This window comes from Cylas formicarius, unplaced genomic scaffold (assembly GCF_029955315.1).
Source record: "Cylas formicarius isolate icCylForm1 unplaced genomic scaffold, icCylForm1.1 PGA_scaffold_10__41_contigs__length_53128322, whole genome shotgun sequence".
Taxonomy (NCBI): domain Eukaryota; kingdom Metazoa; phylum Arthropoda; class Insecta; order Coleoptera; family Brentidae; genus Cylas; species Cylas formicarius.
Genome location: NW_026844214.1, coordinates 40,069,703 through 40,094,043, shown reverse-complemented (window position 1 = coordinate 40,094,043; position 24,341 = coordinate 40,069,703). Strand labels below are relative to the sequence as shown.

The 24,341-nt window shown below is 32.5% G+C and overlaps 1 protein-coding gene across 2 annotated transcripts; it reads left to right on the top strand.

Annotated features, from left to right (window-relative positions):
- The first annotated feature begins 1,836 nt into the window (after positions 1 to 1,836).
- On the top strand, positions 1,837 to 24,273 carry LOC132703910 (nose resistant to fluoxetine protein 6-like). Of its 2 annotated transcripts, none has more exons than XM_060673448.1 (10): positions 1,837 to 1,930; positions 11,791 to 12,002; positions 15,796 to 16,022; positions 16,213 to 16,298; positions 16,417 to 16,613; positions 17,723 to 17,880; positions 18,183 to 18,351; positions 18,429 to 18,764; positions 22,001 to 22,333; positions 23,918 to 24,273. In XM_060673448.1, exons 1-10 carry the CDS (start codon positions 1,915 to 1,917, stop codon positions 24,095 to 24,097), a joined length of 1,914 nt encoding a protein of 637 aa, XP_060529431.1. In that variant the 5' UTR covers positions 1,837 to 1,914; the 3' UTR covers positions 24,098 to 24,273. The 2 variants fall into 2 exon arrangements, with proteins under 2 accessions (XP_060529431.1, XP_060529423.1); XM_060673440.1 differs by lacking the exon at positions 1,837 to 1,930 and adding an exon at positions 4,170 to 4,415.
- The last annotated feature ends 68 nt before the right edge of the window (positions 24,274 to 24,341 follow it).

Here is a 24,341-nt window from a genome sequence, read left to right as displayed (position 1 = left end):
GGCAACTATGAAATAAATTTTTATATAATAATTGATTATGATAACATTCGTGTTTATTTTGCTATTTATTCCTTTTTTTTAGATAATTTTATATAATTATTTGGTCGCTTCTTATTGAAAATCGCTTTAACCTTCTCTGAACAATATAAGCCTTGTTTTCGCACTAATTAACATATATGAAGCTGATATTTTCATGTAATTGGTCAATCTGTTATCCTCGATGCAACCGTTTATATGCGGAAGAGCAAATAATGCAGGGTTCAAAAATATAACCCCGAGGTTAACATTAAAAAGAATTACTGGCTCCAATATTCTTTATGATAACTGGTGCCTATACTTATGTTTATTTCTATATTATCATTTCTCTCGGCTCATCAGTTGAGTATCCGAAATAAAACAATCTATCTATCACCCTCCTAGTGAGGCTGGTAAAACATCTCATATGTTAAAAATACTTCTTCAAGAATGATATTTTTCAGACCTAATTTTCTAGTTTACATCAATTTTTATTGACATTTTGTCTAAATGATATCGTAAAGAATAAGTTGGAAATAGGGAGTGAGATTTGGCTTCCAGAACCAAACTGTCAGTTTTTAACAAGCTATTCTCAGCATAACGCAAATGTTTTGTGCGCCAAAGGTAAACGAGTTCCTTGCAAAAGAAAAATAAAATAAATATGTTACCCCGACACGTAAACCCCTTGCCCCCACTAGCATGTGCCACTACAACCGACGTGAACAAAACGAGTGCCTAGATCAACATTTTTTGTCTACTTCAAACTGGTACCCATCTACATTTTTTTTGCTTCTTTTTCAATTATTTCTGTCCCTGTACGGTAAACCGGTTATTCGATGCGAAACGTTTATGTGTATCATCTTCACTTATGGTAAATTCAAGTTGCGGATCATTTTAAAGGCGGTTTTCTATGATTATGCCAATTTACTTTATAACGTAAACATAAATTTAGAAAAAGGCTCACTTTATTTAAAACACATTTTAAACAAAATAATTTCGTTTACCGCTAAAAGTACGTACCCTATTTTGTAAACAAATTGATGAAATATAATGCACTAACAGGGAAAGTCGATGTAAATTGAAATAAAAAAGGCATAATAAGATTCTTGTCTTTCTTTTGCTTGTTGTTTGATTACTCTCTTCAACTATACATTCCCACTGACATTTTTTACACACCTTTTATATATATTTAAATCGTTTTAAGAAGATTGATTTTCAAGTATGCTTGTGAATTATTTTAAAAAAGACTTAAAATTCACCTGAACATGCACCTTTTATCAATATTTTTTATTGCTTAAAAAAGACAAAAATTGAGTTTCCCATGCATTTTTTGTGACAATTAAAATAATATTTTATTTTATGTTTCTCAATAATAAGCACAAATATACATCCATATACATTATATACATATACATTACTAGTTGTGTCACTCTAAATAAAGTTTACCTCACAAAATTCATGTTGCCTGCATTACCCGCACAGTTCGATGGAGGTAGTTTACTGGAAGTAAGTAAGGATTTTACAATTAAATGATGAAGTGATTATGTATTTCAACAGCCATTCAGTTTGGTTGAACAGCGTTGGTTATCACAATCTGGTTCAATATAATTCATGAAAAATCAGAAGTTACTTCAGTTTTCTTCATTAGTGCAGTTGTACTTGGTGTGAATCTGTGTCCGTCAGTTACTGCACTAGTATCTTCTTACGTGAGAATCGGCTACACCCATATATGCTGATAATATCCGATATGCGTTTGAAACCTTGTTTTCAACCAATAACAGGTAGAGGCGTTTAACAACCAACATCCAGTTTCAGTTTATGTGTAGCATTTTTGAACAACCGCTTTACAAGCAAAGGGAAAAGGAGTAAAGTGGGTGGAGATCGCTGTTTAGAAAGAACATGCTGCAAAGTGCAGGTTAGTGGGTGAATGTAAGAGCCATGCGGTGAAGATTATTCCTATCTTTACGAAGATAACATAGCCGCCCGAGGCGCATCAATTTCTACCGTACTCCTCCACTTAATGGAAAGAGATTATCGTTTCCAAATATTTTATTCAATGCTGCAATCCTGCATATGGGTGCGCCATTGAATATTTCGATGAAATGAGGTCGATATCGATGATAACAAAATTTCGTTTTTACAACTATATCATATATTATTTATATAACTATCTGGTCGAACACATCAATGAACTATAGATTAAGACAGACTATTAAACATTTTCCGTAATCTTTAACTTATATCGAGGACTATTTGACTAATAATAATTTTCCCAGCGTGTTAATCTCGCGGCATTAATTGCTAATTCTTATTTATTAGCATATATGAACAATTATATTGTATTTATTTAGGTAAAGGACGATTGGGTTTAAGTATTGATGCTTCGTGGGATTTATAAATATTCTAGATTTTTCCATGCTCATATCAAAATTGTTGAAATACCAGCATTTCAGCAGATGGTAAATGACGCAACATGTTTGTTGGCAGTGATGTTTGTCTGCTATTGCAAACTACTTGGAATGGTATCCGAAGAACAATAGAAATAGTATATTATGCAACAAGTGCGGTAAACGGCATTTGACACAAGAGTTTATTTGACACAAGCAGAGCGAGTATTTAATAAACGAGTGACTTAAAAAGTTTACCGAACGTGTTGCATACTATACTTTTTCTACGACCGTTAGTTTTTGGGTACATTTTCGCAAAACAACACGGACATATTCACTGACATGACCGTCAGAATTGACAAACATCAAAATTCAAGGCGTGGGAAATATCTCCGAAAACGTCCGATTGCTTCCAAACCCGTGCGGTAAAATCCCGGAAATGTCCGAAGTGGCTCCGATCCGTGGAAAACGAAACTGACGTGCTAAAGTGACGCTTCCCGCACACTAGATCGATGTAATTAGGCATTTTACAGACGGGAGTAGAAAATAGTATATTATGCAACAAGTGCGGTAAACGGCATTTGACTCACCAGTTTATTTGACTCGAGCGGAGCGAGTCCTTAGTAAACGAGTGACTTAAAAAGTATACCGAACGTGTTGCACATTATACTTGTTCTATGACCGTTAGTTTTTGGGTACATTTTCGCAAAAGAACACGAATATATTCACTGACATGGCCGTCACAGTTGACAAACGTCAAATTCAAGGCGTGGGAAATATCTCCGAAATCATCCGATTGCTCCACAACCCGTGCGGTAAAATCCCGGAAATATCCGAAGTGGCTGGAATCCGTGAGAAATAAAACTGACGTGGTAAAGTGACGCTTCCCACACGCCAGTAATTAGGTATTTTACAGACGGGAGTAGAAAAAAATATTTTTTCTATTCCCTACCCTTAAATACCCTATTATGCACTGACCAAGCATGCGCAAAGTGTCCTTTCAAAACGTCACTTCGTTGCATTAATCAGATATTTTCCGTAAAATTTGTCAGTTCTCTCGGTTATTTTACGCCACCCTTAACAAATGCATTTGTTTTGTTTTGCAAGAATATAACAAACACGAGGAACAATTATAAACATTTTTATTATTTTTTCTCTGTAAATAACTGTAAATGTCTCTAGGCATTTAACTCAGTTTACATTTAAACTAAAGTTTGTGAGTTTTATTTCACATTTAAGCCACCATATTAGGCTTAAATTATTGCGTTAGAATCATGGAATTTCGTCTATATACCTAGTTATTTAGAACTAATTTTTAATTTAATAATCTGTTTTTTTTTTCAAAATTTCGTTACGCCTAATGGTTAAATATTTATGCATTAGGTATGTTACTGTTTGAAGAAGTGAAAAAAAAAACAGTGCTAGCTTATAATAATTAGCAATTAAAAATAAAACTAGTTACTTTGTTTGAAATAAGAATGCTTTTATTTTGGATGCAGGAGGAAAATTGTTTTTTGTACTTTCTGTAATTGCTGAAATTTGATCAGCTTCATGTCAATTCGTTTTCATAAATATACGGAAGCATCGATTTGGGTTGGCGATTCTTAAATCGCCGAAGAAAGTTCAAGAGGATCTTGAAACCGCATTTTTTTACGCGTGTGGTGTCATATGTAGTTTTTGCTAGAAGGTCGCAGGACTGTTCTCGATTGGCTACATATACCCCCAAAAAGCATCCAATCAGCATTTCTTCATACGCTTTCAGACACTGTGGTGGTACTGTGGGTACCTTGCGAGCGCTTTTACTCGCGGGAAGTATGGTGTCCGCAATGTTTTCGGTACTCCTGACGTTTGGTTGTGTAGTTGCGGTTTTGGCGGGTAACGATTTGCAAAATAATGCCGACATTTTTCCGGATTTACCGTTGGGTGTCATTGATGGGAAAAATAATTTGTGTAGGGATCAGACCCGGATGTACTTAGAAAATTTGAGGAACATGAGTTTATGGGCTTACGAGAGTAAGTACGGCATTTGCTAGTGTTTATTTAAAACCGAAAAATATATGAATTGCTAAGTGTATGAATTTATTAAATTTATGTACGCAATACAAGGAATTATTATAGTTACAACACCTCATACATTTGAAATATGCTGCAACAATGTTTGTCTTATAATGTCGCAAATGTTTATATTATTAAGCAAAATTTTGGGAAGAAATTGTTGTGTAATGTATGTCGCCAACGTGAGAGAATAACATTTAATTAATAGGAAAGGTCAGTCAGTAAAGTATTTTAATTATTAGATCATATTTGTTACGTGGTTATACTAGATCGCGTAATAGAATACCGGTAAATTCAGTTGTAATAATATCAGCCATTTTAATAAGCTTATTTTAATGTCATTAAAATAACGCGGACTTACAAAATTATAGATAGACTTTAATTACTTTCATTTCAATGTAAATCTGGTTTTCAATTGGTTTCCGCGCGTCGTATTGACTTCATTATTCTTCCCCAAGGAGCTAGTGGTATCATTATATAAAAAATGTAATGATTTTGCGGTCTATTTGAGGAAAAAATCTGTCATGGCGCACTTAATTGAATAGGGAATAACGAACCCCAATATATTTTTTACATTTAAGAAGTAACTCATTAACTCCGATAGTAAATATCGAAGAACCCATTTTGTTTATTTCAGATGGTTATTTGTTATTAGTTATTAGTCATCTTGTAACTAGAATGAGATTTCACAAACGGTTGTAATATAAGCATGGGATCACGCACGTTTACTATCGCCGCAGAAATTGATTGGATGTGGTAATATCGTGCCTAACCACCAAAGCAATTAAATTATTATTATTATGATTCATTATATAGCGAATTTCAAAATTTAAGTACAAATTTAGCATACCTCTTGAAAGAGGTTGTTTTGAAATCCTTGCAGATTGCATTTTAGTCCCTTACGTTTTCGCTAAAAGAAGGTTTTTGAACTTCTTGAATAGCAACGACTGAGGAATCTGAATCGAATAGCAATTTATTTCATCGCTGAATAATAATTGCCCATCATTGCTGAATAAACAATTACTTAGGAAACCATAGTAATTATTCTGCAGCTATTTTAATATTTTAGGAAGTAGTTTAGTTTCCAACATTTTTACTTTGTATTTCTTTATTAGAAATATTTACTTCGAAAGTATTTCAAAATTTGGTATACAAATTTCCGTATCAACATTTGTCCGCAAATGCTTTATGGCCGATGTCCAGAGTATGGTAGTTTAGATTAAAATTACGTTTTATTGTATACATCAACGAATACGCATATTGGTGGTACGAATGTACAGGGAGATGTTTTCTTAGGGTCCACGAGCTCTTTCTTCTCACTGAATTATTTTGCTAGATTCTAAAATATGAAATTGGTTTTCAAAGGCGTTTAGTATACTATACTTCTTATATGACCATTAGTTTTGGTTAAAGTCTTGAGAAACAGCACTAGTATATTCATTGAGTGAGTTAAAATACCATCAGTGTTTTAAATATCTATATGATCGCTCCCAACCCGTGACTAAAGTACCGGAAGTGACTCGCGACAGTTTTTAATGAAGCTGACGTTTTAAGGTGATAATTTGCGCGCTCCTAATCAATGCGTAATTGGGAATTTTAGAGTAGGGAGTAGATAATCAAAATTTATCAGTACAAAGTGCTTTCAGCAAAATGTAAATGTACGCGCAGTAAATAATCGTTCGCCGTAGTAGCTGGTTAACAATAATTTTGCTATTACGTATTATCGTATCGATAGCTCTTAGTGTGTCAGTTAAAAATCAATTTTAGGTCGCAGCAGAAATATGCATGCAATAGTTGTTGGCAAATACCGAATTGCGCAATATTTGTAGCTCTTATCTAATAATAAGGAAGCTGACAGCTTGATGAAACGCTTTAGTCTATCCGAAATTGATCGTTTGTACTTATTTAACGGATTTAATTGCCGATCTCCTTAAACAATTACTTTTCTCTCGTCGGTTTCCCGTGGCTGCCCGCGACTGACCAAAATGAAACGTATGAAATTCTGATTTAAGATTTTTTATATATTTACTGCTTTTTACGAAATTGCTGACGTTTTGCCAATCATCCTTCTTCAGAGCTTGACCGAAACAGTTTCAGTCAAGCTCTGAAGAAGTCAACAGGATGATTGGCGAAACGTCAGCAATTTCGACTCAACAAAAACCGACGCAGGAGGAATCTAGAAGTTTTATAAAAAGTATTACAGTAGCCTGTGGAAATTTCTTTGAAAAATCTTTACTACTTCTTTTTAAACTGGAATATTTAATAACAAACACATTAAAATATTGAACTGAGGTGGTTTTTACTTGATGAAAATCCATTTATCAAAATAAATAAGAACTAAAAGTTCAGATTTTCACGATATTATATATTATGACATGACAATTGTTTCGACAACACCGTGTCTTTATCAAAAAAACATTCAAATATGTAAATCACAGTCTTCAACAAATTATCGAGAATATGGGACATACTCTCAGGTTACTTTACGGCAAACAACTGCCGAAGAATATTAAGTTCTAACTCGTCAAAAAGGCTTGTGATAAGGGTATTATATCTCAATTTTTTTTTAGAATAAATCGATTGCTACTGTTTTTTAAATCGTTTATCCTTGTTTGAACTAAGGATTTTGTCTATGTAGAATACCCACAGGCATGCAAAGAAATTTCGAAAATATCGAAAAGGTATCATGATAATTGAAAAAAGATTTGAAAGATTTTGAAAAAAAAACAATTTTGCTAACCTTTAAAAACACTTATGGATTTTTTGAATAAGTCCAAATTATCCAAGTAAAAAATCTAATCTAGGGAGACTGCTTTAAAATGTATGCACCTTAGACTCAGTATATTGACGACATAAGTTACTTTTTTATATTGTTACTCTCCTAAATAAACTTCCACGTCTTATTTCCAAAGATTCTTCCTCAAAACAGTTGCAAGAGGTGAGGAGGAGGTACAAAAATTATGAATTTACAACTGTGTAAAAAAGTGACAAAAAAGGCATGGCTACAAATTCATTCATTCTGGCGTTAGTTAATAACAATTTTGAAATTTACTTTTTTTTTTGTAAGTAAAGACCTAAATAAATATAAATAAAAATAAAATAAATATTTAATGTGTTTTCAAATAAATGAAGCATTTCTATGTGTTAATTTGGTCTCATCATTTTAACAATACAGGGAAAAATCAGAAACTTATATCTTGCACCTCAAAATATATTAATTAACTGATCCTAATGACATGAGTGTTACAAATCACGTAGAAATTGATATAATAAATGAGTCAAATTATTAAAAATAGCGGGCTTAACCAGGTATGGTCACTATAACGATTGTTTTATCGATTTTTTGCCTTAAGTAATATAAAAACTTTTTCTACGAGCGAGCTTGCAGAAACGGGGAAAACCAGTGCAAAAAGAATGCCCGGATTTTTGTCCATATTGAGTGTTCATCATATAGTACATGGATTTGCCTACAAAAAAGTACTGATATCTGATTTTTCGTAAAAATATGACCTGAAAATGATCTTAGTATTTTTTACCCATTCATTTAATTGTTACTAAAAATTTAAAAATTGTCTCTTTTCAAGAAATAAAAAATAATGGTTAAATACATATACGTGTTTAGGTAACCACGTTTCTATTTTAAGTCTTCCTGAAATAATACTGCTAAACAAATATATACTGCTTAGTATTAATATGCGCTTTTTTTCAGAGGTTTTCATTAATATCTAAATGATTTGAGAAAGAATTATAGGTAAATGAAGTAATTAACAAGGATACTCCATAAATGACCAAGAGAAAGACAAAAATCCCTTTACCAGCTATCCTTTTCTATTATAAAATTTGCCACATTTTCCTATCGCGCCGTTGCATTCTCATTTATATCAAGTGATACAAAGTACTATCGGTTATCTTTAGTGGCATTGTTACACAGATCAAAGATCAAAGTTCTGCCGATGTGCTGTAGAAAACGAGGTTAGGCGGTGAGAGTAAACAGGCTACTTACTCTTCACCTGTAATTATATAACGCATTTCGTCGACCTTGATAATATTTATCGGAGCTTACTCTCATCTCGATGCTCGGGAGAATTCATTTCGTAATCGTTAAACCTACTTTCTTGGCGTATGTTTCAACTGTGTCCGATAATACCGGTAGGGAGCGTTCTGAAAATGATCTTAATGTAATGAGTTTTACCAAGGATGTGACATAACGAAAATTTTAACTCATACCCGGCGTGATCACTAATTTTGTTGTCTTGCGTCATTTTCAACGGGTTTGGCTTACTCGGGTTGGTGAAATAATACACTCCCTAACTGAATGTTCAATATTTACGTAATGATATATTTTGAACCATCGCTGCCAAAGAAAAGGACTAAAAGTCTAAACTCTACAGTCTAAACTCTTATTTCACCATGGAGGAAAGGAATAAGATTAGCGTAGGACAAAATTTAATCTATTACCATTTATCACTCCCATGATTCCAGCCGAATATATTGTAGTCGCAGCTGTAGCTTGAAGTCAGACAATGTACATATCTTCATCATTTCCGGTAGAGCATAAAACAGTTTTTGCAGTATTTTAATTACGTGATTGACCGAAGTAAAAAATAAATGATTATTTATTAATTTATTTGTGATAACTGCATATTCCTGACTGAAAGAATAGGAAAGTTGAATGTGCAAATTGATGATAATCACCATGTAGATGGTAAAGGTCCCAAATACTGGGGATTCCCCGCAGAATGGCAACTTAAAAAAATTCCTTGAATTATCAAGAAGGATATATTACAAAATTGAAGCTATTCATTGCGAGTATCTCAAGTGCACAATAATTAAGCAAAATCACAATTTGCTTTACCGTTGCCATCTGCACGAACTATATCATCTAAATCCAGACCGCTGGTTCGGAATGACGATCAATTGTTTTATCAGAAAAAAATTCAAAGTATGGCCCTCCATACAAATGCTTACGAATAACTGGTTATTTTATTTGCGAGAAAGTAATGAGAATGTGCGCTATATCTTCTTGTATACGTATTGAATCCTTTTCCACAGACTACTTATCTATTTATTTCCATTAGGCACATTATAATTTACAATTAAAGGCGTTTTATAAAAGGTCGTAATTTTTGTTCAATGTGCTAATACGCGTTGGTAAATTGAACAGATAAAGAAGTTATCCGCAGTATGTATGTCATTAACAGTGAACTTGAATGAGGTAACCTACGACATTACTTAACCGTCGCTAGCCACTCGACGGTAAATAATGCAAGTAACTCTATAGGGGGGGCTGAAATGAATTCGATGTTAGAACACGAATATAAACTTCGCAGTACGTAGCAGATATCCTTTTACTTTCGTTCTATAAATTTTCGCTACGTAACTCTCCTGAAGAAATGTCGAAATCTTTAGTTAATTAATTACACGATCTTGCGAAACTACTTCTACTAATTTATTTTAACAAATCCCGAATCCAAAAGTTTTGAATCGTTCTTGAGTTGCACCGATTGTTTGAAATTACACGTTATCTTGGTTAGATTTAGGAATTTGGCAAAACAACTAACATTTTCGGTATCTGGTTTTATATTGTGACTTTTATAAAAAAAAACTCAAGATAGAGAAAAAGCAGATGAAAGTAATTCCACTCAGCCCCATGATATACCGAATACACAATACATTTGAAAAATCAGTATCAATTGAAATTGAAAATATTGCTTCAATCTGCTAGCATGCATACTGACATTTGCCGTGGACATCACAACATGCCAGCGTCCGCTCTAGCGTTAAGGCTGGGCAAAAAGACATTTTGCCGCCCTTTAACCGTTTACTCACAAATACATAAAATAAAAATCAAATGGTTTAGTTATAATTATTATTATAATAATCACATAATAATAATAATAACATAATAATCACTCAAGACCATCTTCTATGATTGTAGAACATAAAATATTATTAATTACTTTAGCTTCTCTCCCCACTTGCCGTTATTGGTGTAGTCAACAATATATAATTTTATTTATATTTAATCATATTCACAGATAAAACGTCGCCTTTCTGCAGAGTGCGCTGAGCGTGTCCATATTAACGTAATATAAAAAAAATGCGCAACATCATACGATAAAAATGTAGCAAGGAGACAAAGTAATGCGGACATCGCTGGTAAAGGATTTGTAATATCGACATTTTATGCAAAATATTTTAAGGATAACCACTAGCTATGTACATTCACGGAAATATTACTTCTCAAATATCACCGAAACAGTTTTGGACATAATTACGACACCAAAACAAGTCGCAGTCTCTTTTGTTTTGGTTCATATCTCAAGACGGAAAAAATGTTTTCTTTAAAATCTGAAAAATTAAATTCAGTCAATTTAACGAGAAAACAGTTGTATTAAATTATATCAGTCCTGATATAGTTGGGGAATTTGCAATATTTTTAAAAAACTAAGCTCTACTATTCACATGTACCTCATGAAAGATGATTTATAATTAACTGATTTGTAGATTCTAATTATAACTTGCATGTTTAATATAATTTTCCTTTTCTACTTCCGTCCGTAAAATAGTGCGGTAAACGGTATTTGACTCACGAGTTTATTTGCCACGAGCGGAGCGAGTTTTTAATAAAAGAGTGAGTTAAAAAGTTTTTCTACTCCCTTCTGTCAAGTATCTAATTACCCTCCGATCTAGCGTGCGGGAAGGGTCACTTTACCATGTCAGTTTCGTTTCCCATGAATCTGAGCCACTTCGGACATTTCTGGGATTTTACCGCACGAATTTGGCAGCAACCGGATGTTTTAGAAGATATTTCCCACGCTTTGAATTTTGACGTTTGTCAATTCATGTCAGTGAATGTATTCGTGTCGTTTTGCGAAAATATAACCAAAAACTAACGGTCGTAGAAAAAGTATACTATACAACACGTTCGGTAAACTTTTCAACTCACTCGTTTATTAAAAACCCGCTCCGCTCGTGTCAAATAAACACGTGAGTCAAATGCCGTTTACCGCAGTTGATGCATAATATACCATATTTATGTAGAATTTTAATGGAAATTAGTCCAATAGAAGTAGAATTTAGTAGAAAATTAATATAACATCCAATGAAATTGAAAATAATTGGAAAAAAATATTGACCATGAGAAATGGTTGTTTTTTTTGTAAGAAAAAGGCGGCGGTCAAGTTGTCCAAGTTGATAAGGATAAATACGAATTAAACGACTCTAATCAGTTAATTGTTGAAGGGGAAGAAAATTTAATGTGTTTAAACAATTTTTCGAAACGGCGTATTTATTATATAAGACAACTCGCCTAAACATTTCTTTATTGCAGTGCACGATTCAACGGCAAAATCCGTCACCGGAATTCTACGGGGAAGCATATTCCAATTCGGCCATTTCGAGGAATGTTTAAGCGCGAAAGCGCCATTTGCGACTCAATATTGTCTGACGGCGATATCAGCTGATGTTCCACCGCCTGACCCTCCAAGAGATAGCAAATCGTTATGGTACAATCCCAACGAAATCGTCCTGAGAAAAATTTATGTAAGTTTTGGTTAGTTTGATCAATAAACTCCGATATCCACAATTCTTTACGACTGAATAACTGACTGAAGTAACTAACAAAATTTCTCCATATAACATTGCATTCTCAGATTTCAAAATTAGTCTATAATTCTGTAATTTCTCAAGTGTTCCATCTAGTTGAAAATACTTTCGTTTCGGTTCACATCATCTACCTACAGGATTTTGTAATGAGGCAATTTTTTATTACGGTTATGGACATCCCCCAATTTTATTATACCTACATGCATTGTAGATATACATTAGTATTTCATATATCTCCTTCAAAATGCGATTTTTCGCAATTCGCCTACCTAATCACTTGCAACTGAGCGTAACAATTTGCAAATTTTTATTAACGAACACAAATAAGTGTAACAAACTTAGCGAAACTGGGATTACATTATATCTGCGAATTTGGCAAACTTACCTACTTTACGGTGAAATAATAGAGACCGGTCCTTGCGCTCTCTTAAAAAAAAGAAATAACGAAACAAATAGGTTAAATTAATCACTTATCAAATTCTACCAGTACTTAGGTGAATGAGATACCTCTGCCATAAGTTTATTGCAGCAATACGATTGTGATACAAAGTGAGTTATACAATTAGGTTAATTAAGTCTATTAAAATTAAAAAAAAATCGTTTTTGTCAGCATATGTCTTTAATTTTCACATACTTACTTGATCAATTTTTGTTTTGATAATTCATATAGAAAACTTAAATATATCGAAAAGGGGATGATTATATATAGTTTCCAGATATTTCAGTTTACTCATTACAGCGTTTTCGACGATAAATATAAAATATAGATATTTTAAAGGTACGTTGTTGATGTAAACTTTTTAAATTTTATAAGCACTAAGCTGCAATAAGCTTGGATCCTATATATCAGTTATTATTTCGATTAATCTTTAGAAATGTATTCGCCACATAATGTCATCTTTTTGTAAACTTCCATGATTCTGTTATTGCATAGATTTAAGATTTACGTGACTGTTACGCCAAGTATTTACTCCGAAAAATGTTATAGACTACGCCCACCCGCCACGCAAGCAACTGTCACGTACTGCACGCGGCTTAGATCAACTACCGCGGAATTTAAATGACAAAGGACAATCACCCTGCTAATTGGATATTTACTTTCCGGGCTTTTGCAAATTAAATCGCATGGCTTCTCCAACAACTAGTTTAAGGACTCTTTAAGGCTCTTGAAATTGCTTTGATCAATTATTACTACAAAACTAGCACGGTTTATATTAAACCACATTTCAAGTAACACTGACTGCTGACTCTCCCTTTGTCTTAATTTAAATCATGACAACAAAGTCTGCAATTTTGAGTGTCGTAGAATTAAGAATGAAATTGTACATTTTTAATTTTTATTTAATTCAATCATTGAAAGCTCTCATCTGAAAGCTACGCACCCGCCCATTTATAAAATTGAAGATCGCGTTGACACACTGTGGCAATACATAGTCACATACCTTTACGAAATATACTTCAATAAAAAAGAAATATTTAAAAAACAAGTTAAAATTAAATGCTCTATTGAATAATTAATGTTCTTTATAACCTAAAAGCTTTTTTATACACGGATTATCATAAAGTAAGTACGATACATTACATTAGTAATTTAGTTACAGTAAAATTGCGATTTTTTTTATCAGAAAAGAAGTCTTATTGGTAAGAGCCCATGTCAAAATTTGATAAAAGTCAAATGATATTATGTGTGCTTGAATCGCGACGCTGAGGTAATTTGATTATTTTGGATTACTGCGTCACGAATTTTAGGTTAGTTTTTTTAGGTTGTTGGCCATTATACAGCGTGTGTCACTTAAAAACTGTACACTCTTGGGAACTCTTTGTTTATGGATCGATTTTTATTTTTTTTTGTTGGATAGATCTGTGAAAAATGCACTAAAACCTTGTTTTGCTTATTGCTTCAACTTAAAGTCATGGCCAACTAGGACTATTTAACAAAAGGGAGAGAAGAGAGAAGTACTATTAGGGATTTACAAAAAATAAATTTTTCAACGAATTCCTATTTGAAATATGCCTCGCTTAAGACTGTATATCCTTGTAAAATCTTACGGATTACGGTTTGATTTTGATAACTTTTTTGTTGTTAATAGATCTCTCAAAAACGCACTAAAACCTTATGTTTCTTTTTACATCTCATGTACTCATGTAGAATGTTTGTTTATTTTTTTGATTTTGATAATTCTTTCTTGCTGGGTAGATCTTACTAAATAGAAATGAAACAGTTTTTTCTAAAATCCTGGCTATTTGACACAGTTTTTTGAAGCGGAAAATCGAGAAGTACTTTTAGAGATTTTTTCAAATTGAAGAATGACAACAGATTCATATTCAGGACTCCCTAAAAGTAATTAGATCAATGACCAAAGCTTTTAATGTTTTAAAAAAATACATATTTGTAAACCTTGTAAATAACGATTGTTTTGTTTTTTGTTCGGTTTTAAAATATTACAAATTTTAATTATACAAATTTAAAAAATAATGATAAAAAAGATTTTTTAAGGGTCAGTTATTTTTTAGTATCATCTTAAAACAACAGCATTAATAAATTTTAGTATTCGAAAAGTATAATGTAAACAAAACTAAAACAAAAATTAGCTAGTAAATTTGACAGTCGGATATTCGCTTCCCCGTGGCAAACAAAAAATTTGATATATCTGTTATTTACATTATTAGATGAGAATTCAATATCCTTTTTAATTAACAAAATGCAACGTTGTCAAGTCTGTTTATTTCATATCTAATCCTCGCTAATAGTATTTATTTTTAAGAGAATCGTTAGTGTCTTTCAGTGAAATCTATCCAACCAAAAAAGAATTGTCAAAATTGAGCCATAAAACATTCTACAGGAGTAATGCTTAAGCGAGACGCCCTTGATATTTAGAGCACTCTGTATTCAAACTTCAAGGAAATTAGTATAGTTAGGTCTTATGTAGTTCTGAATATAAATTCCTTGACATTTTATTCTTAAAGAAATCCCTAATAGCCCTTCTCGATATTTGATATCAAAAATTAGTCCCAGTTAGTCATGACTTCAGGTTGATGTAATAAGAAACATAAGGTTTTTGTGCATTTTTCAGAGATCTGTCCAACAAAAAAAATTATCAAAATCAAACCGTAATCAAAGATTTTATAGCGATGTACAACCTTAAGTAGGGCGTAAACGATATTTTAAACAACCTTTATTGAAACATTATAAAAATTGGTTTAGTTGCGTTCTAAGTACTCCTGAATAAGAATTCGTTGGCAATTATTTTTTTTAAATCCCTGATACTACTATCTCTTCTCTCTCTTTTGTTGAATAGTCTTAGTTGGCTATGACTTTAAATTGAAGCAATAAGCATAACAAGGTTTTAGTGCATTTTTCAGAGACCTATCCAACAAAAAAAAAGAAAATCGAACAATAAACAAAGATTTTACAAGGGTGTACAGTTTTTAAGTGGGACGCACTGTATATTCTAATGATATAATTTTTTTTTAATCCAATATATGTTTGCATGTGAGTGGGATAATGAAATTTTATATTAAGTTCTCAATATTAAGTTTATTATTAGTATTAGTTTATTATACTTTTCGCATATCTCCTCGATTTGCTCGATAACCTTTTTAGGAGGATTTTAAAGATACAAGTTATCGTTACTGCTTACTTTTTCATCTATGTTTCAAAAATAACTCTACAAATATAATATACAATAATTTCAAATAACCCAGAAATTGATTGGTGTTTTTGTTTTAGGATCACAAAGATCCGTCCCAGCAACCAGAAAATTCTGTGCTCGTCGGGTGGTGCATCCCCGCAACGTGTTCTGCGAGTGATCTTCGTGATCATTTAAATAAATATTTGGATGAAGTTAAATCTCCATTTAAAGAAAGGAATGTAACTTACGTTTCGCACATAGACGAAAAGAGTTGTCAAACAAAAGACGAAATACAGTATCTAGATCATATAGACATTTCCTTCTGGTAATTCTTATTTTATTCATTTCGACCTTTTGTTTTTGAAACATCCTAAACGAAAAAAATACAAAAACAATTGCAATATGCTATTCGAAAAATTCGCATCACTCAAGTTTTAATGAAATGAAATATTTTAACATAAATTTAAAAAATGTGTCCCTGAAAATGTTTGAAAACGAAATTAAAAATTTTTTAGCCTGGTATCCGTAATTATTGCAGCTTTAGTCGTCGCCTCCACGATATTTGATGTTATTTTGCAACACGAAGAAAAACTGTCAAGAAGTAAGTAATACTTAAATGAACTAGCTCAATTTTAAAATGTGAAGGAAGCTTCAATCAAATCTCCGTTTATTATATATTAGCAATAAATACTTGTAAATCTTGTTTTGCTTTGAAATAGGCTCTCCATTGCAAAAGCTGGCACTGTCCTTCTCACTTAAAAACAACTTTGCCAAGTTAACGAGGAACGAAGACTCCAACTCCGCTTTGCAAATTTTATACGGAATGAGAGTTTTCTGCATTTTGATGATCATCATTGACCACAGATTCGGAACATTCCTCAGCAGTGGAATACTAAACTTCAATACGGTTGAATTTGTAAGTCGTATTAAAATCACTGAACAATACATTTTCCTTGAAAGTGTTTAAATCAAATCATGCAAATAGAAGTATGTGTGTGCGGGTGTGTGTGTGTGCGTGTATGGTATAATGATTTAATTATTTTCGTGGTTAGTTGCTGTTAATTATTCAATTATTGTCAATATGGTTTCTCACAGAATTTGTTGATTTGTATGATAATGAGTGCCTCTAGAAAACAGGGGTTAGACATAAAAAATACTGACTGCATTTTAATGTAACCATTGAAAAAAGTTTTAACAAAACTTGATTGATGAAACAAATTGACGCTGAAGACAAAATTCATATGTAACATTTAGTTTCGGAAACTTAATGAATAAACGAATGTATAATGGCTCAGGACAAAGTGACCAAAAGACTGAGAGTGAGAGCAAGAGATTGGGTGAGTGGGTTGGAGTGTGAGGGGGGTGGGGGGAAGATAGAAAGAGATTAAATTTAGATCTTAGGGATAATAGGCGATTTATTATTAATAGCTTTAGACTTTGTTTTTACCATTTTGAACTTCCGGAATAATCGGATGTAATTGCAATTTTAAAATAATTGATAAAATATCGTGTATGTTATCTTATATTCGAATATGGGATGTCAGGAGCAGTACTTAACCAGTCAAAATTTAATAAGCCTATGAAACATTATCAATAGCAGTAGTTGTAAAAAAGTAAGTTTTTAGCTTAAAAGTAAAAAATGTGACAACTGGTTAAAAGAGAAATTGGTGATTCTATACTTATAGTATACTATAGTTTCATAGATTACCAAACAATAATTACTTCTCAGCTCTAAGTTTTTAAAAATTTCGGTTTATAAAAACTTACACAAAATTTTTGAATCTGCTCTGTTTGAATAAATCATTTTTAGAAAAAATAAAATAAAATTGTGCTTACATTTGAAAATCAAAGCTGTTAAAAAAGTCATAACAGATGCTCACATATATTTCTCGACAACTAAATATTCAGGTGCTTAATTCTCTCTGTTATGGTTAGTCTGTTTTGGTTAGTCTCTTGTTGTTTTGCCCATTATTGGATACGTCTATTTCGTATTGATTTATTTCTTTATTTCTTAATGTTTTTCAGCAATATAGATCGACGTTTGGAACCCTATTTTTCCACGGAGATTTGTTCGTGGACTCTTTCTTCATCTTGAGTGGTATATTAGTCTCCTATTGTCTGCTGGTACAGTTTGAAAAGAAGTTTATTAATCCTGGCATCTTAATAATAATGCGTTATATCAGGTATGATATTTATGCTCCACAGGAAAACGAGTAACGCCATTGATATAATTTTAATAGCTACAAACGAATTGAAAATACCGCTCAAACCTGGTCTGGCTGATTCAATTTCAATGACAACTAATAATAAAACATAAATAAAATATAACTTGCCCATCTTCTGCTTCGGGCTATTTTTCAGTTTCGATCATCCAATCAAGAATCAAATATCCTACCCTCATGTTTTGGTTCACGCTGTATATATCTGGACCCTATATTAAAAATGTCGATGTACGTATCCGATCATATTAAAATGCAAATTTTAGGCTAACACCCTTGTACGCATACGTTATTTTCTTTTGTGCCACAATATTTAATTTTACTGGATCCGGAGCTATGTGGAAAACGATAGTCACGCCCGAAGTTCAGGACTGCAGAGAAAATTGGTGGATCAATTTGCTTTACATCAGCAATTACGTTAAACCGGAAAAAATGGTAAGCTATCATTTTTAAATTCTATCAGTAGATAAACCAAACTTTGTACTTTCTTAAAATAATATATTTCTCTGTAGTGTATGGTCCACACTTGGTATTTGCCATGCGACTTCCACTACTTCATCCTAGCTCTGCCGCTCTGCTTGGCGATCCATAAGAACAAGAAAGTCGGACTGATACTATTGGGAGTTTGCACATTCCTCTCGGTTTTGGTACCATTCATTATCATATTCCTACACAGTCGGCCAGCAGTACTGTTCTTCTATTTGGACTTCATAAGATCTCCAAAAACGCACACGGACTTTCTGTTCACGTATATTAAGTCCCATGTGCGAGCCGCGCCATATTGCATTGGCATGATCGCGGGATATTTGTTTTACAGAATGAGGCAACAGAAATCTAACTTGAGTCTGGTAAGCACAACTAACGAGATCCTATTGTTTGTAATAATCATTTCATTTTGTGTGACGAATCTTCGAATCTTTCTTACGCTCAATAATGAAGTGTGAGAATAGTGTACAATGCTGGAAGACAAAAAGAAAACGTGAAAGAGCACACAAAAAATTTAAAAGAAAAAAATCAAAACCGTCGACATTATTTATACTTGCGTTGTAAATTGCGTAGTGTCTTGCACAATCGTTTGGAATCGAGTGCACTAAATTAATAAATTGCTGCGTTTTTAATGTCTCGCACTGATAAGCAAATGATTTGTAGGATTCCAAAAATTGTTGGAAGCCTCTTTCTAAATAATAAAAAAGTGTTGTAAATGAATATTTCTTCTCATGACAGTGAGTTAAATAACGAGCAATCGCTTTCTCCTTTGTTCTTATTAAGAATGTGTGTCGACGATTACATCAATTTTCGTGTGATTGGGATATCACGTTTCTAAAGTAAAATGTTATTTTATTGATCTAAGGGGTTAGTTTGCTGATGGTCATTATTTCCAAAAAATGATTTTGATATGAAGTTTATTGCGTTCTTGTTCATGTTAATTCTTCTTAACCATCAGTTATACAGCATGACCACTTTTCCGATGGGTATGGGTGTCGCAAAGCTACCAAAATTAAATTATCAGGCTCTCAGAGGTAGACTACTAAATATTTTGGAAAAGTCTAATTTTTTGATTCTGGTAAATCCTTTCTACGACACTTATTTACAGTTATACAAAATTATAGAGTTTGCCATGAGTTTCCTTCCCCCATGTTTTGTCTTCAGGTTGTTCTATTTTAAAATTTCAATGTTTTTAGTCGTAATAGGGTATTTTGCTTGAAAATTAGCCTTTATTTTTGCAGTAAACTTTTGGCCAAACCTGCAGGCTTCATCAAAAAGAAAAAAGTAATAAAAACCTTGCAACTAATTTAAAAATATATATATTTACATATGCAAAATGACTAGTACCTACAGAATCGTGGTAGACGCATACAATATGAAAATGTTAAAAAAAAGTGGATAAGTAATTATTTTTAAAAGGTGTTAACCAAGCTGCTCAAATTTTTAAAAAGTCGTGATGCTGATGGTATAAAAGGATATTAAACAAAATCTGAACAACCGTTGTTAACCAAGTCATAAGCAAACTATTGCATTCTAGCTACCAGCTACTATAAAAAATATACAACCGATTCGGAGCACAACAGACTCAAATATAATACTAATGTATTTATCCGAAATAACAGTTTCAATGTGGCTTCCAATTCGCTGTTGACAATGCTCATTTTTATAAGTATGCGAATAAATTAGTGACGTATTTCAAAAGTTAGTTACGCAAGCCAGCCTCAGTTTATTTATGTTATACTTCTACCACTAACAATAATTATAATAAATTGCTATTATTAAATTGTACGATAAAACCAAAAATCATTTCGCAACTAAGGAGGGCTTGTCACAAGGAAATCGTCCGAAGCTGTTTTGGCTTTAAAAGACATTGTTATGTAATTTGCCAACAATAACTACAATTATTGCTAAGTGGGCGTTAAGAAACGCAAAAGCGTAGCCGTATTCAGTGATTCCCGAATATATAATTTTTTTGCGTAACTATTTTTTAAGAAAAGTAGAACATAAAATCAAATCAAAAATCTTTAATCAAATAAAATAGTATGGGAATACAATTAATTGACAGAAAACAGACTTGAATAATTTTGTTAAGGTTTGTGGGAAGTGGTTTATATAGTCAATACGATTTGCGATGGTATCGGTGATTCATTTGCCTGCCAGTGTTCTAAATTTGTCTATTACGCCCCGGTGTGGTACATTCGACAGAGATCGCACCAATTACCTAGCAATTACAGTAGGTCGCATTTTTGAAAAACTGCTGCCGTATTTAATTATTATGGATAATGCGCGGTATTATTCTAGACTTAGTGAAAGTCTACCAAATGCATCACAAGAAAATGAGAAATTCTCAATTGACAACGCAGTAAGCAGATTAATTACCTAGAAATTGGTCTAAAATGTGAGTTTAAATTTGTAAAAAATTACAAAATAAACTTGTCCTGTGCTACAGACGACGTAATTGATCAAATGGATTATCAAGTTTTAGGATTGCTTCCTTAATGCCATAGAATTAGTGTGGGCACAGTGCAAAACTTTTTTATAATAAAATTAATATAAGTGGTGATGATACTGCAATAGTATCTCTTTCTAAAACAGCTCTCCAGACACTTACCAAAGAAAACTGGATCAGTTGCATAACACATACAGACAATATAATAAAAGAATACTGGGAAAAGAGAATACACTTGATATAACGGTACCACTACTTCTTATAAATGTAGACGAAGGATCATTTTCTCGTAGTAGCAGTTAAAAAATATTGTTTCTGATGATGATGTTACATAGTAAATACCAACTAAATATGGTTTATTTGTATATTTACTCTACTCTTTACTCCTGGCAAATTATATTTTATATTTTTTTTAATTTCACGATTTTTTTTGTATTGTTTTAATGTTTATTGCAGAGTTTTCAGACAATAGTTTATTAAGAAATTATCATAATTAAGAGCAACGCCCTGATCTAATATTACGTCAACAATACATGAATCCATTTCTGAGTATGGGAGTACTAGTTTAATTAATAAATGCCTGATCGTTAGTGACGGCTGCCTTGCATTGATCAGATAGACATTTAGGCCGGAACAAGATCTGTTGAAGTATAAGTGGAAGCAAGTTGAACAATCTATCTTATTTGATTTTTTTAAAACTTTATTCGAGCGTGGTTTGTAACAAAATGGTCAAGAACTGTCTCACAATTGTTCGTATACTCATATTTATATAAATCTAAATGCTGGCATAAGAATTATAAGAAGCAATAGTAACATTATTGTCTAGATGCTCACTAAGCAATAATAAGCATAAGGGGATTTATAACTGTACCGACTATAACTTGTTATTGATAGTTTGTTATTGTGTAAGCTTACATCTCTTTTGGCACTTGGAAAAATATAGGGTGTCATGAAAAATTGAAATTTAATTATAAAAATTGGCATGAAAATCCAATTTTTTAATACCTACTTCAACACAAGAAAATCAATTCAAATGGGTAACCGTGTAGCCACTAGCAGCAATGGGTGAATCGACAATACAATGTTTGAAATTACTCTATTACAAATTTTGATTAGTTTTTATTTTTGAATATGAATTTTTTTTTTCAGATTTCGTCGTATTTAGTGTTCTTTGTGTCCTTGATTTTGATGATAGGCTCGATAACTACAGGCGCAATTTTCTACAATCCATACTATAAATATAACGCGTTAGAATCAGCAGCATACGCTGCTCTCCACAGAGCTGTTTGGTCTGTTGGTAGCGTCGGCATACTCTACGTCAGCAGCTACGGCCACGTCAAATTGGTGTACAATTTTCTGTCATGGAAACCTTGGATACCGCTCAGCAAACTAGTATACGGGGCTTATTTGGTGCACTTTCAGTTTCAGCTTAGGGCTGTTGCGAAAAAAAGCGCCGCTGATACGACAACTTATTTCGATATCGTAAGTGCCGTACCATTGTTATGCTGTTTCCAAATTTATGTATTTATACAAACACAATAAAAATATAAATACAATTCATAAATATCTGGCGAGCATACAAATGAACCAAAAGGTTTATATATGCTCTATAAAGCAAATATAATTATAACATACTGGTTTAAGCCCGTAACAGAAAAAAACATTTTCAAAAAGCTAAATACATCTTGGAACCAATATATGCAACAAGTTAGTTTTCCAAATGCACTCGGGGTGCAATGAGACCGTCCGTACTTCTCGTGGCAACATTTGTATTTTCTTGAATTTTGCAGGTTACATGATCATATATCTAGTTAGAATGTTATCAGTTGGAAAACAACAAGCAGAACAAATACAACGGAAGAAATAAAATTAAAAACTATCGGCACTGACATTAAGAGCGTATTAAAAAAAAATGTAGATATTATTAATATCGTGCTGCGCCTTTTGTGACCCCACTCATCGAAAAGGTGAAAACTTCTCTGAAAAGGTTTTTTACGTAGAATTTATTGTAGTCAGTTTTCTTTTGAAACTAAAGTTGTTTCTTTTTTGTAATCGAACGTCTGTATGTCATTCATAATTTAATTAGGCTTGTTGGTAACACACAAGTTGTATTTCAAATACAAAGCATATATTTATAACTTTAATGTTATTTAAGAGTAAGGAAAAATATATCCGTCTCAAAGTATAGATATAATTGTCGGTCATGACGTTCTGTACATATTTTTTCAATTTCTGCATCCTCTTTCCTTCGCATTGGTTCATGTTAACCCAAAATATGACAATTATGAGAAATTTATTAATGCGCATTTAATATCGCACACCCACAAGTTTCTTTATGTAATTTATATAACAAAAATCTATAATTTCCATGGGCTAGTTATACATATAAAATAACTCTAATGTGTTATTTATTTTGAAAATGCTAATAAGAAGTCTGATAAAATTATTAAAAGAAAATTAACTACGCCACTGGGTCCTAGTTAAAAACCTCTAACCAGACCAACTTTGGCCTTTCCGATAAGATTACGCATAACCGATCTACGAATGGTGTCCATTAATGCAAAATTTCCAAAATCACTTAAAAATCCAAGATGGCTTTGGCAACAGCACGCTTTTATTAATAAAGGAGATCCGCCGTAAAACCATCAAAAATGGGACACGCGGTATAGAATGACATAAATGGAAGGGCAAATGTATTATGTTTATTATCTAGACGCATAATTAGATACCTATTTGAAAATATAGTGACCGCCGACAGAAAGGTCAAAATCAGGTTAATCCCTTGGATTTCACAAACTAACTTGTTGCTTTGTTAAATTTTTTTTCTAATTAGCGATCTCAACTCACATAACTTTTTTTTTAAACAACAAACTGAAACTGAATTGACGAACTGTCGGCCACCATAGTCGTTGGAGTACTCCCCTAGGTTTTATTGGTTGGAAACAAGATTTGAAATGACCGCGAACGCGCATTTTTTTTTTTTTTTTAAAGAAATATTCATTTAGAATTATTTTATTAATTTATTAATAAGGTGGAATGAATATTAGATGTGACATTTTATTTTAGATTAGTTATGGATTATCCGATGCTGTACTGGCTTTTTCAACCGCCTTTGTTTTATATTTGGCGGTAGAAGCTCCATTTAGAAATATATTTTCTTTGCTTTTCTTCCCGCCTAAGGAAAACCAACAAGTCAAGTCCAAGGAAGAGAATGTGAGTGAAACAACCTGTGATAGCCATTTATAAAAACCCCGCAAAGACTTCTGTAATTTCTTTTGAAATTACCGCATTTTAAGCTTTGATGAATATGTTTATCAACAACTGTTGCTACCAACTTTATGCAATGTAATTTCTCAAAGTATTCCAATATTTTTTTAGGATGTGTAAATATTAACTAGTCATGTTGTAAATAGTAGATTAAGGCCCTTTCAATTTTGAATTTTTTTACTTAATAAATAATAGTAATACATAAAGTCTCATTATTTTATTG

Coding starts and splice junctions, on each gene's coding strand:
- LOC132703910 (XM_060673440.1), top strand. CDS start 4,217: ATGGTGTCCGCAATGTTTTCGGTACTCCTGACGTTTGGTTGTGTAGTT. Junction 12,003..15,795: donor TCGTCCTGAGAAAAATTTAT/GTAAGTTTTGGT, acceptor TTTTTGTTTTAG/GATCACAAAGATCCGTCCCA. Junction 17,881..18,182: donor ATAATAATGCGTTATATCAG/GTATGATATTTA, acceptor TGCAAATTTTAG/GCTAACACCCTTGTACGCAT.